This window comes from Ammospiza nelsoni, chromosome 5, assembly GCF_027579445.1.
Source record: "Ammospiza nelsoni isolate bAmmNel1 chromosome 5, bAmmNel1.pri, whole genome shotgun sequence".
Taxonomy (NCBI): Eukaryota; Metazoa; Chordata; class Aves; order Passeriformes; family Passerellidae; genus Ammospiza; species Ammospiza nelsoni.
The window spans coordinates 65,179,064-65,193,702 of NC_080637.1; the positions used below are offsets into that span (position 1 = coordinate 65,179,064).

The window sequence follows — 14,639 nt, forward strand, 5'->3', positions numbered from 1 at the left end:
CAAAACAATATGTGTACTGAAAAAGGATTGTCAATGTCCAAACAACCTAAAGAGCAGTTCCTGTCCCCATAGATGTTTTGGAAATTTTAACTACTGTGACTATTGTTCTCTGCAAAGGGGTAACTTTAGAGAAGATCATGAAATGCCAATATCTTTGAAGTGGTTCTTTGATTTTCTATATTGTCTTGGATGAGGAGGGGTACTGGTGTGAGGAAGGCAGAGATGCTTTGTGTTGTTTCGACTCACTGAATGGTTTACAGCCTCAGTGGGGTTCTTAGTTCAGTCATATTATTGCCTTTAGAGGTGAGCTCATTAAGTCAGCAGTAGCTATATTTTAAATCTTCCAACTGATAGAATAGGTCTGGCTGGAAGAGACCTTTAAAGATCACGTAATCCAGTCCCCTGCAATTAGCAAGAACATCTTCAACTAGATCAGGTTTCTCAGAGCCCCATCCAACCTAACTGTGAATGTTTCATTGCCTGAGTATCTCACTTGAGCATCATTCTGTGTCTTTTTCCATGACGATACCATGATAGAAGGCACAGCCCTCTAATAGAGAAAATCCCTCTTTAATGACATCTGATATTTAGCTGCCTCTGTAGGTTATAAACATTATTGTTGTCTCAATTTCTTTAAAAACTACTGGAAAATGAAGACTCATAGGAATAGAAATTATCTGGTGTGAGCACCAGTGTAAAAAACTGCTTCATTACTTATGCATAGAAAAATGCACCTTGTTTTGCAGAAATAAAACACGAAGGAGTTTTACTTGCTGTAACATGTAAGAGTATATTCTATCTATTCTATCAAGAAAGAAAAGATAGATAAGCTTTACCCTTGCACTTTTACTGTGTCCAACTGGAGTGCTTTCTCCAACAGGATTCACACTTAGTCAGACTAAAGCCTGGGAGTTTTTAAGAGCCAGAGGAGCAGCTCTAACTGGTGTTACCTGCATAAGGCACTTTCTGGGTCTTTGCTTAACTGCACTACACCATAGCAGCTAAAATAAGCTTGGGTTTGCTTTGATCTAAAATGGGATCTGTATGAGTGCATCCTTACCTCTACATGGAAGTTCATTGTGTGGTTTTAAACAGATTCATTCCACCAAAATTTAGGCTCACAATGGAGGGTCCTTACCCAACCGACTTAACAAGCATAAGAATACAATTGCTACAGCTTCCTCGCTTAGTTCAGTGGAGAAAGAAAAGTGTGTCCCAGGGAAAATTCATAACTTAATGAGAGCCCTGAAAGTTTTTTAGTCCTCTCACTGACTGCAGGATGAGCTTGAGTAGACTCCTAACTCAGAATCTTCATTTAAGTGCCCAAAAATAGATGGACTGAATCTGAACCAGAATCTCCTTATTTCAGGTCACACTCTGCTCAGTGTTAATCATTCAGGAAGTTCATTCTGTGTGTGGGCAAACTGAAATGATGTATGTCTAAGAAGGTCTGAATTTAAAATCTTTTGTCTGAAAAGACATGAAGGGAATAGTGTAGTCAACAGCATAAAATACAGATGAGATCTTTTTGAATGCATCTATCTTTCTCTAGGTAAATCATAAAGGTATAATAACATCACCTATGCTCCTTACACCTCTATCCTCTCTTGAAAATATGAAAAAACCCAAAAAAACACCACTAAAAACCAACATAAGGAACACTTTTGCATTACTGAATTCTAAAATATAAGTAGGATTGTAATGCAAATTGTTTCAACTAGTGCCTCTGTTTTTCATTCAGTGCCCATTGATTTAGAGAGAAATGCCAGAAACAATTATAACAAAAAATGAGAAGTGTTCTAAAAGCAAATATATATGGTGTTTTTGCATTTAATCTTAGCTATATATTTCAGAAATAAACATGGCTTTTATTCAGGACATGTACTTGCCAATAATACATTTGATTAAACTAGGAAAATTAGACATACTATCAGTAGCTTGCTCCCAAATTACACAAGAAGAAATTAGATACATTTTCAGTAGCTTGCTCTCAAATTTCTACAGTCTATGAGTCACCAGATTCTTCCTGCCAAACTAAATATGTCTGTAAAAGGCTGGAAACTTTAATGGAAAGAAACATAAAACTTCAAATACGTAGGAAAAACTAAGTTTTTTTTCATGGAAGACCTGTTGACTAGTAATTCAGGAATTTTGTGGATGTAGAAACAAATTATTGCAACAATATTATTATTTATCCACAGAAGTTTCAAGGTAAGAAGCATATTCACTTTTTTTGCTACGTTAACCTAAAATAAATATCCTTATTAGCTTTCATGCAATCTGAAGTAATCAATGAAGACTTACAAAAAGAAGCTGTATAGCTTTCATTATGAGTAGAAGCTCATATCCAGTCATTTTCTTGGGGCTGAGTTAAAAGAAACCTTCAGTATAGTTAATGGAAGTCTGAAAAAAAAATCCTTCTTGTAAATTGGATTTATTATATGTGGTCTGGAACAGCCTTCAGATATAATTAGGAATGTTAAAATGAAAAAACTCATCTTTTTCAGATCCACAAGCAGAATGACATCTTCCCTACAATATTCTCCATGACACTTAGGTGTTTTATGCCCGTGCTTAAGCCATACATTTAAAATTTTCTTTAGAATACAGAGTTTGTGTGCGTAATTTATGATTTTATCCATGGCCTTAGAAGGATATGGCTGTTAATGAACTTTCTTTTCAAGTCAAACCAATTTTCAGTAGGATTTGTTTTCTTAGAACCTGCTGTTTATAGGATTTGGGGGTATTAAGTGTTTACATTTTGGAGATAGAAATGGTGTTCCTAGAATATTAATTTTCAGAAAGAAAACAGTTCACTGAGCTGGATTGAATCAGAATGGTCTGAGCCAACCCCTTCCTTTTTCTGCATACTCAGCCTTGTGTAAATCTCTGCCCAATACACAAAGACACAAACAATATAAACAAATAGTTCTGTATAAAAAATATAGTATAATTTCAGGTTTGCGTGAGTCATAATTTCCCAAAGGAAAGGTTTTAACAGGACACTTTTTCCCTACTTCCACAGTTTTGTGGGCACATAAGGAAGCAGAAGGGCCTGCTGTCTGGAAACATTCTCTTACTCTAGAAGGGATATATTACATAAATGGGAAGACTGGGATCACAGCTGAATTTCAGAATAAGATGGGAAATATTTAAATATACTGTAGACTCAAGGAAAAAAAAAGGCAAGAGACATATGAGCCCTAGAAAGTTTCTTTGATAAAAGGAAGCTATTCAAGTTTTCACTATTCAAGGATTTAACATGAGATAAGCAAATGCATTCTGCTCTTCCTAACGAGAGTAAGGACATTGAAAACAAAAAATTCTCTGCGTATGGGATTCAATCAGAAAACATGGAAAGTATCTCAGACTAGGCTGGATTTTTGTAGGAATTTAAGTAAGTCCACAAGCTGGACTCACCCACTGGTCATTATATGGTATGCCCCTCCAAAGACTATGGATGCGTTAGAATTTTTGTTCTCAGAGCCTCATGTTTGTGATGCAAACATGAAATACGGCTGTCATTACTTAAAAGTTAGACCCAGCATTTGGGCTTTATGTTTCATAATGGTTTTGCACTAAGTGCGCCACACAGAAAGTAGGCATTAATAGCTTTTCCTTCCTCTTGACATTGAAGTTCCTGTGGTTATTACCTGAGATAAATTTAGCATAATTTCTTCACTAAGTATACATTTGTGGTATTTGTCTTGATTTCTAGACTGAGAAATTACTTAACTGTTCGTTATCTCTTTCATTTGTTGTCATATTTTTGAACAATTAAGCTCGGATTTGGTTTAACAAGCAAGGCCAGATCCGTCCTTTGTTAGCAAAGCACCGAGTTGCCTTTAAGTCTCTATTTGATTTTCAGCTATGTGAAAGGGTTTGAAAGGTGCCTAAGAGCTAAAGTGCTGAATAAGCCCTAGAGAAATGGCTCTGTGAATTTCTGCCTTTGGAATGAGCACTGTGCATGGAATGCCCTCCATGCCCAGGTAGTAAATGCAAAAGGTTTTAATTAATGGGGCATGTGGTTCTGCTGAATGGAATGATTCGCCCTGTGACTGCTGCTGCTGATCAAAAATCACAAATGCTTTATTGATACCAGAGCAAACAAGGAGGTCCATACGCAAAGGTTTTGGCTGATTGCACAGAGCATGTGCCAGAGCTGAAGTCAGGGAAGGGTTTTTCTCAGTATTTAAGATTCAGTGGAAAAGTAAGAGGGGCAGCTATGCCAAGAATTAATGTTGATTTTGCCAAGGGCTTCTTTGAGTGACTTTATCCAACATGAGACTAAACAGTGTATTAAATACACATCTAGCAGTTAGGGAATCAAATGTCAAGTAACAGCTTTCTGTTATATGAGACCAAATTTGAAGCTTGGTCTAGTGCATAAAAAAGGTAAACATCATAAAAAGCAATAACATCTCTGATATCTACCACTAAAAGGGACATATATAAATTGAACTTGTGGAGAAAATGTACTTATTTGGTTTTGATAGTAGGCACTTTTTACAGAGATGTTTCTTGTTGAAATTTTGATCAATGATTTGTTTCCAGTCACTTCATTAAAATTATCACTACTGCAGTCCCTCTTAAGGTTGAAAAATTATAAAATCCTTGGTGATCTAAGGAACTAGCTGCAGAGACCTGTTTGTAGGGACTAAATTTAGTGTCTATCAGAGGGTGACTCTTCCTAGACTTACTCTGCAATCCATGGAGAAAGAAGACAGAACCTCTCTGTTATTAAGGAGGTAACTTAAGGAGATTAACCTCACTAAACTGAGGTTAACCTTTATGAACAGCTCCTTACCCTTTCTTAATGTGGTAAAAAATGAGAAAATTCTTTCAAAAACTGGCTTATTTTCAGAGATCTTCCTCAGTGTTTACTACCAGGGGCAACAAAGCACACAGCAAACTTGTGTCAGCTGTTTGTCTCTACAGTGATATCATTCCAGAAGCCAGAACTGTTTTCTTTCTTATACAGATCCATCAGCAGCTGTGCCTGTAGTTCTGGTTCCCTGAGCACTGACCCTGCAGACCTGGCTAAAGCACACCTGAGCTCCTTTCCAGGGTAAGAGGTAAGGAACCTAGGGATAGATAGAGAAATACACTCAAATCTTCCATAGATACAATATTTGGACATGAATGGGGCATGTAGCCAGACCAAGGAACTCAAAAACACTCTCAGATCTTGCTGTGTGGACACAGCCAAGATGACCAGCACATGTTTGCAAAGATTTGTAAGACTGTCAGTGACACCAGAGTCTGTGTGTGTCCGCGGCAGCTTTTCAGCATGCCTCTGCTGGGCTTCTAACATTAACATTCCTTTCAATCAGGGATGCAGAGAGGAGCTAATGACTCATAGCTCCTACAGGTATGGAGTACTTAAAGAACTGAGTGCCATGCCATCTCTTGTAATTATGCTGATAGGTTTGACAGGCCTAGAAACTTTAATAACATCTTAAAAGCAGACTTCCTGAAGTAAACAAGAAGCTCTTAACTAGAGGGAAATGGGAGAAGCAGAACGTAATTGCCTATTGCTCTGCTGCTTGTTTCCTCTTTTCTAAGGCAGCAATTCCTCCACATATACCTTAGATCTACAAAGCAATGGGATCTCATGACAGCTCTCATCACCCAAAATTATGTTCACAGGCTTATCCTGATTTTCTGATGATTATAAACTAATAGTCTTACATTGTGCACAGCTGGGGATTTTCCCAAGGACAGCACACAATTTTGATTGTCTTAGTGGACGAAAAAAAAAAAAGTAGTAAAAATCTGCAGTAATTCTCCTCAATGCAGTTGACACAGGGAACATTAAGCTTGATGCCAGAAAAGCCCATCTTTTATGGGGTTCACTGCTTTACACGTGGAAGCATGTGCTAGGTCATTCTCTGAAGAATATCAGAGGAACTCCAGTGTCTCAGGTACCCAAATTCTGCTCTTTGCTTTTTTATGCAAGTGATCATTCAGAAGTTTCACCAAAAGACTAAAGCGGTGTTTTTAACAGAAAAAAAGGGTGGAGTTTTAATTCAGAATGTTGATCGTCATGGTTTCAAATAAGTATTGCCATCTAACTTGGGCTTTAGAAATTAGAAGACTGAAAATGTTTAAGGAATTAAGAAATCTGTTTCTTTATTGGCACTTTTGTATTGCTAGCAAGACTGCTATGTATTTATTATAAAAGGTATATTTTCAAAGGAGAAGATAAAAAAAGAATAAAGTATTTTCTCCTTAGAACAAACTACTAGATCTCATGGTAGTAATGGCCCTGAGAAAACAGCATGAGCAAGAATGAATGATTGTTCATCAAATTCAACATTTATGAAGATTATTTTTTTGAGTAATCTACAAAGAAAATTTCTGTGATAAGACTAGACTATTCCAAGAAAAAATTCCCGCCTCTTAGGCTTTCAATTTTGTAAGTTTCCTGTAATTTCTCCTTTAAGTTTTTCCAACATTCTCTCCTCTCAGCATTGTTTTGTAATGAGTGTACCATGGTAGACCTTTCTGGATATTAAAATTTAAGTGAATGTGAAAGCCATCCCACTTGGCTTCATGACTCTTGGATCCAGAGGTTTTGAGATTGGAGAAACATTGAGAAGAGCTGTGTTTAAGTGTAGCCACTTCTGTAGCTGTGGCCAGGTTCTCTGTCATCTTCTCCTAACAAAACCTAGCACACATGAACCTGAGGGGCAGAAGTTCTCCTAGAGATATGTCCCTAGGTAAACGGTGGCAACAATCTGCTTTTTTCTGGTAAATGATAAGAAACAAAAAACTGTCTGAGGAGTAGCCAGTGCTGGTTGGAGTTAAATGTGACCAAGGAAAAAAAGATGCTCAATTTGGGTATTTGTGCTGTGTTTTCCCTTAAAAATCTTTGAAAAATGCTCCTTGTCAGTCTATCTCAAGACAACAGAGAGTGGTAGAAATCACATTTTACTTTCTCTTGAAATCAGTACTTCTCCTTGTGTGTGGTAAGCAGCTGGGGCATCTCCTCAGAAGCTGTAAGGAGTTTCGTTTTATAGCTAGAAAGTTGGGCAGAGTAGACTATGTAAAGGAAAGTTTTGTCTTCCAGTCCTAGCCATAGATACATCCTTGTGGCTGGGAAGCACAGAGTTTCAACCGAAAGAAATACAATTATTTCTATCTTTACTTCCACCCACAACTCCCAAGGAATAGTCAGAAGCTTTGACCTTGACTCAGAACCAGGAATTCCACCTCAGCCAAAAGGTATTCTTTATATTTGGAGTCTCTAGTGAAATATAGAATGATGGAAGAAAAAAAAAATTCCTCACAGCTATTTCCTGTGCAAGTTAAAGGCAAATACTACCATTGATTATACTTTAAAGGAACCAGAGTATGAGAAAAGAAGGCTTAAAATGCTACTTTTATTGACATACTCTTTACAACAACAAAAAAAATTCATTGGCTTTTTACCTCTGCAAATGATGTGGCATTCTTAAAAAGTCCCAAGAAATCAAGCAACATTTTTAACTTCTAATAGTATGTTGCATTCTGTAGTACATTTGATATGAGGATCTCAATTTGTTTTAACTATGTTACTGGGCTTACTTTTCTCTAGTTCTGTATTTCTCTAGTTATATTTCTCTAGTTCTAACAAATAAGAGGGAGAGGGTTAAAACAGATTTTCTTCCTCATAAATAAGAAGTAGCCAGGTAGAGCACACACATCACTTGGCATCCAAGGGGCCACATACATGTCAGCTTCATAACATTCCTGTTGAATGATGCAGCTGCAGGCTATTGATTGAAACTGTGCAGGACTCCTAAAATGGGGTGGCCATTCATAAGTAAAACCTTCCACAGTTTTCCATAGAAAACAAGGTTGACATTTGTGGTGTCGTTACATTATTTTTAGTGAAAACTCAGAATGTCAGAAAACAACAAAGTCTAGAGAGAAAGTCTAAACTGACAGCAGATAAAGGTCAAGATTGCAAAGGTAATGATCTCCTTTGAAACATTGGAAGCCCATCATGGTATTTGAAATTAAGGATGACCTAGCTTGGGGTAGAGGTTTGAAACAGATTGTGAAACCTTAGAATAACTGAGATTGAAAGCAAAGAGAGTTATTGCTAATGATTAGCATTTCACATGACCTCTTACCTTGAGGATCACAAAGTACACCTGACAGTAGGTCTGATTGCTGGGCAGTAACAGCTTCTCTTGTGGAAAGCAAGCATGAGAGGTCTCTGAACCAGCAGCAAACATTTTGCTGGTAGAGAAACACCTGAGATTCGTCCACAGTAAAAGAACAGTTGCTCTGCTGTTCTATATGTATTGTCTCAATGTTTTCTGGTGCAGAAACAGGACGGGGAGATGACAGTCTTTACATACACTCCAGCAATAAAACATTTGTAGGACACTCAAATAATCCCTAACTCTGCTGCTAATAAACACAACAGATTTTGGTGGATAAATGAACACCTGATGAATTTGTAGAAAAATGTAAATTCCTGTATGAGAGATTCCAGTACTTTTAATACTGTGTTTAGCACCAGAATACAAAGCTGAACAGCACCCTGGAGTAGGTGCTTATTCACAGGAGTTGAGGTGTTAAATACAGAAAAGAAAGGTTCTTTGGTGAATAGTGGATTACTTTGTATATGTAAAATTAAGGTTCCAAAAGTGAACTTTAATAAAATATGCCAAAAAGATAGTGAAAATCTCTACAATTTATATGTTGAAGAAATTAGAATTTTCTGTAATTTAGAAGTGCAAGAGTCTGAATTTGTTTTTACTGCAAGCAAGGAGAAAACATTGAAAGCAGTGACTCCATGAATAGAAATAAATAGGAATAGGGTGGATGTGATCAGAAAAACAAAAATGGTAGCAGAGAAGACAAGAAGCTTCAGCCATGAAGGAATATCAAGGATATCAGAGAAATACATATTGTTATTAATAGTACATGCTAGCTTCAGAGGCTATAGGAGCACAAATTCTACCATGTTTTGAAGAAATGTGTTAATGAATGTGTTCAGAATTAATATATTCCTAACTAAACGTTTCATTAACTTTAAGTGGCAAATAGCTGAAAATCAGAAATAGATTTCTGTTACATAAAAGTTGAGTATTTCTTGATCCTCACTATTGCAGAGTTAATTTTATCTGTTGCCTGTACTGATGATAGTCTTTATTATCTCACCACACATGAATTTCCCTCCACCTGTATTTAAATGATGAAGCATGTGGATACTTGGATGCAGTAACTTTCTGCTTGCTGCCTTCCAGCTCTTCATTTTTTTTTTAAACCAGATGTTGAAGCTTAGTGTGTTTTTAATATGAAAAAGTGTGCACTTAAAGTGTTTACTAGCCGTCTCACATAACAGGTACATGTAGTTCTGCCTCATGAGTGTCTTGGGTTTGGTATTTGCTCTCATTCATTTGATTTCAGTGACAGGTCAGTGGAAAGCAGGAACACGGCAGGTGAAATAGCGACAGCTGGAAAGTGGTGAGAAACAATAACAAGTCTGAAAATAAAAATTTATCAGAAAGTCAGAGAGGTTTAACACAGGCACAATATTATTCCTCACTGAGGCTTTATGGTAACTGAAGGTTTGAGCATCTTCCAGTCCTATAAGATACCAGTCCTAGCTGGCAGCCTGGATGATCATAGCTAAGCTCATTTACAGCACTTGCAGACTCCAGTGGATTACATGACAGTGTTTAGCAGTTAAATGAAAGAAAGGGAGCACTTACTGAAGTAAAAGCCTCTGTCTCCACACACGAACTGAAGAGCATCAACCAGCTCAGCACCACAGAGTGTCTCTGGGCCAGCAGCAACAGAACTGGTTAAGGTAAGCAAACACAGGCCAAGGTAGAAGAAATGGATGTAGGACACAGTGTGCATCTTCACCTGCCAAGGAAGCAGAAGCAGTGTCAGAATTTCCCCAAAGAGTCTTACAAAAAATGACTCCTGCACCCTTGTGAATGAGAATGAATATGTACTGTGATTTCTTGGACAATAAGCATGGTATCAGGAAATGTCTCTCCATGATTTTGCAACCGCCTACATGTTCTTGTCTATGTATTTTGGAAACTGATTATTTATTCTGGTGAATTCTCGCAATCACATCTAGTTAGGGAACCCTGTAGTATCTATGACTTATATTTGCTTTTGGAAAGCAAAAGATGGAAGAGTGGAATAAACAAAGGGAAGCCTGGAATAATATGAATAAAGAAAGCAACCTTGAACTGGTTTGTCTCAGACCAGATAAGCTAAGAGGGAATATGATAGGTGCCTGCCAATGTACTGTGGGAAATGGGGGGTGGCATAGGATGGAGAAAGGCTGTTTAAACTAAAATCAACATTGTCAGAAGAATAAAGGGCTCTAAACTTGCTGTAAGGAAATTTGGCCCAATAGAAAAATAGTTCATTATTAGCACACCACAGTTCTCCAGCCACCTTAGAAAGGAAAACACCAGGAAAAACCAAAAATGTTGGAAGGTTCAACTTGCCAAAGTTACAGGAATTGATGTGGGATCTTCTGTAGCTGAAGACCACATTCATTCACTCTTTCAGTTCCCTGTTACTAGCAGGCAAACATTTGAGAAATTAACAGGAGTGTGAATTTTAAACCATTAAAGATTTCTAGTTTTACTTGTTTTAAGGAGCTATACTTCATAGACCTTCATTATCCCCTCATAGGCAGATGTGGCCATGAGGTTAATACAGAGGTGATAATTCTTTTCTCATTTACATTTGATTACAAACTATCTTCCTCTACTTATGACCAAAGAAAGACCAGTTCTCAATGGGTGTAAAATTGCACCAATCCATTTAGTCACTTATTTTTGTATCCCTTTATGTCCACCCAATTTCTTACCCAACATGCAAAGAAGATAGCTTTTTCTTTTAATATTAAGAAAAGATATTTACAATAGTAGCAGGACACTGGGTAATGTGCTTAATGCATATTTTGAGCTTGTTTAGATCACTTGCCAAAAATGATAGTTTTGAAAGGTGTAAATCTGCATTTAATTTCATTCTCTTTTAAGGTTAACATTAGCATTGCAGTCAGGTAAGAAGTTACAAATCTGTCTTCCACATACAGTTAAACTTGGCTTAAAACTGCTTTGTGTTAGCAGTCTAGTGCAAAGTAATTGAAAGTAAAATGATTCATCTTCCCTAAAGTTTCTTTCAGGGGTTCAGGGACCACTTAATCTTTAATATTTCTTCACCAAACTTTTGAAAAAAAGATGTAGTTATCTATTTTCTGATCGATTGGGATCTGATCCAGTGTGATATTGAGCCTTTTTTAGTCAATAATTTTTAAGAATTCTTATTTTCTTGGCAAGAGATCTTAGTGCCTTTCTGGATGAGTCTCTTATTTCCACTGTAAAAATAATGAATAATTTTAAATCCCATGATATATCATAAAAAGAAAAAAGAATAATTACTTTCCCATTCACAAGTGTCTTTAGCCAACTTTGCCATGCAAACCCCAACAAGCTCAAATGCATGGTCATGACTTCAATGGCAGATGGAGAAAGATCAGATTGTAAATGAATGATGATAACATGAGGCACTATTTCCTGCAATGATTCCATATCTTAACAACAATTTCTTTTTTCCTTTGCCATATTTTTGAATTTATAAAATAAATGTGATGCACCTGCAGTTTAAGATGGTTCCCAGTTCTGAGGAGGTAAAGCAGAAAGCTGTTTAGCACACTGCCTCAGAAAGCTGAAAGACATTACAAATACAAGAACATTATGTATTTAACAATTTGTTCTCGTATAACATTTGGTCCAGAAATAAACATAAATTTTAGACATTTAACAATTTTTTACTTTTAAAGACTTCTCAGCTGGCTTGCATTTTCAGATAAATATCAGCACTGAACTACGACAAAACAGATTATCTACTGTTTTTCCTTTAGTGGAAGCCAAAAAAGGCTGCACAGTATAAACCACAGAGAATTTCTAACTTTATCTCCAAATTTAACAACAGTCAAAAACTTTCAAACAAGTAAAAACTTTGCAGAAAAGAAAACAGGCTCACATGTTTCTGAGGTTCAATCAATTGTCTGACAAATCAAGTACTGTTTCATTAAAGCAAATTCCAAAACACAGTTTAAACCTTTAACTTTACTTCATCATTTTAATTAAACACAACATTAATTGATTCAATATGCCTGTGATAAAATCCAAGTACCCCTTTGTATCTGAGGGGAATATTCTTAAGGAAATACAGAGTTGTAATCCAATATTGCTGCAGGTTCTCTACCATCAAGCAGGGTACTTACATTATCCCCAATCTGACTAGAAAGTTGAGAGCTTAAAAGAAAACGCATTGGCGTGTGGGTGGGGTTTATTGAAGCATCTAATTACATTAGGAAATTGAATACAAGTTCAAGATGAGCCTGGTTAAGCACTTCTTTTACTTGCATAGAATGACTGACCATATTTTCACAGCTGGAATTTCCTTTTTTTTTTTCAGTAAAATAGCCAGCTTTTGCTACATTGCTCTTTTAGTAGTCCAGAAGAGTAGCACTACAAAGGAATGTCATATATGAACACTCTGCATCTCAGTCACTTCTTAATTCTTCTATGTAAGCCCCCTTCATTTAACAGATTGTCACTTCACACAAGTTGTGCATAAGAATTCTTCACATGCTTGGTCATTTCAGTAACATGTAATAACATCTGCAAGAATTATAAGTATCGTGCAGGAGGCAACATTTTTTTGGAGACTATATGCTACAGCAAGAAATCAAGAGTTATATATTCAAAATTACATTTTATTCCAGAGGGGCTGGGCCTGATTATCAAGCCATAGTAGAAATGTGCATTTATTATGAAATATCAGTATTCACTGGTATTGTTATATAAATAAAGCATATATACTCTGGAGTGGATCTAGGCTTAAATACTGTTAACTTTGAGCAGAGAATCTGGGCTACATGCTAACCTAAATCAATATGTTCCATTGATTCCAAGGCAGCTTGGCAGGATGCACAGCTGAGGAACTAGCACATTACTTTTATGTCTCTTAGTGCCTTGCTCAATACTTAAAAAAAACCCCAACCCTCCTTCTTTCAAGTATATTGGAAAGGATGCCCATTTATACATTAAGGGAATGATTTCATCCCTTGCAATTTCAGATCTGTAATTAGGTCATTAAGGAATGAGATAAGTGTGTTTTAAGTTTAAGAGCAACTTAAAAAAAATATTAGGCCCTAAGCAATTAAAATAAGATAATTCTTTCAACTCCATAAATATCCTTGCAAAATACTAAGGGGAAAAAAAGTTCTTGAAGGATATAAATTTGCAGATAATGGAAAGTTGGACTCGAGCCAACTGACAGAAACAGAGGTCAATGCACCTACCGAAGTCAAATTTACCTTAAGACAGTTTATATTATTGTGCAGAAATTATAGGGTCATAACATCAAACTTCACATGCAAACTTTCCTGAGAAAGCCCTCCCTAGAAGGGAAAACTTGGAGATGAACATGTAAAGGAATTTCCATTTTCTTTATGTACAATTGCTTAAGCTGTACAAATATGCAAGGTCAGCAAGAGTCGCAGCTGGTTTCTAATGTAGAAAACAAACTGAACTTCTCATTTACTTTTAATTTATGAAAGCAAAAACCAAGTAAATGCCACGATGCTGCCAGAAAATTGCTGCAGTGACAACATCCCTTAAAAGTTTCCTTGTGAAAGCATGAACGTTTTCTCTATAATTGTGTATAATAAAACTGCAGAAACTTAACATGTGAATAGTACCTTTTTTCCTATAAAACCCTGCACCTGCAGAAAATAGCTAAAAATTCATGTTTTCAGAAACATTCATTAACAATATAGACAATGATGTAAGTGGACCTTTTAATAATGACATAACTGAAATATTACAAAGTTCTCTGCATAGAAGTGAAATTTAAGACAGGTATTTGCAATAGTTTACCCTTACAGTTATCTATGTAATTGCAACTATTACATACAGCCATTTTCCAGATCACATAAAATTGCATGTTCAGCAATTTATAAATAATTCTCAGTTCTAAAATAATGTTATTGAAAAGTGCACAATACTCCTCAAGCCAGCAGCAGACAATACACAGCAAAATAAAACTAAAAAAATATTTGAAATAGTAATAAAGATTTACCTTCAAGAAATCACACAAGCAGCACTTAACTAATTGTGTTGAAAGACTGTTGATTTTTTCCATTGCTTCTTGAAAGTGCAAAGTCTGGAAATGAATTTGTTAGCAGTAATGATGAGAAAAAAGAAATCCAGAGAGATGTGAGATGTTGAGAGCAATGTCACATTTCAATATTGAGGACTTTATTCCATTGCGCAGGCTCTATCTGCTCTGATTTTAGCAGTGACAGTGAGATTTAGCAAACAGAAGAGGGATTTAGAGAAAATCCTCACATTTATCTACATTACACAGACACTGTAGACAGGAAACAGCTGGGGGAGCATTTGCCTCTCTCTCTCTCCCTCTTCTGGCAAAGTTACCGAGTAAGGACTTTTTTGGGCATGGTGACAAATAACATCATACCTTTGCATTTTAAAACTAGAGCACAGAAGCATATTTTTTTTTCCCTTTAAAAGAATGTGAATTAGTGACTGAGGGGTTAGCAGACAAAAAGAGCTTGTGCTGCCATGAAAAATAAG

At 36.4% G+C, this 14,639-nt stretch overlaps 1 protein-coding gene across 1 annotated transcript in view; it reads right to left on the reverse strand.

The window, feature by feature from the left end:
* The window catches only part of IGF1 (insulin like growth factor 1), a 51,680-nt gene extending 37,331 nt beyond the window's left edge, over nt 1-14,349 (reverse strand). Inside the window, exons 1-2 of the mRNA XM_059472788.1 lie at nt 14,125-14,349; nt 9,714-9,870 (exon numbers count right to left, since the gene is read on the reverse strand). Of these exons, the coding sequence (XP_059328771.1) occupies nt 9,714-9,870; nt 14,125-14,187 (220 nt within the window). The 5' untranslated portion in view covers nt 14,188-14,349. The remainder of the gene's footprint in view (nt 1-9,713; nt 9,871-14,124) is intronic.
* Nucleotides 14,350-14,639: the final 290 nt, after the last annotated feature.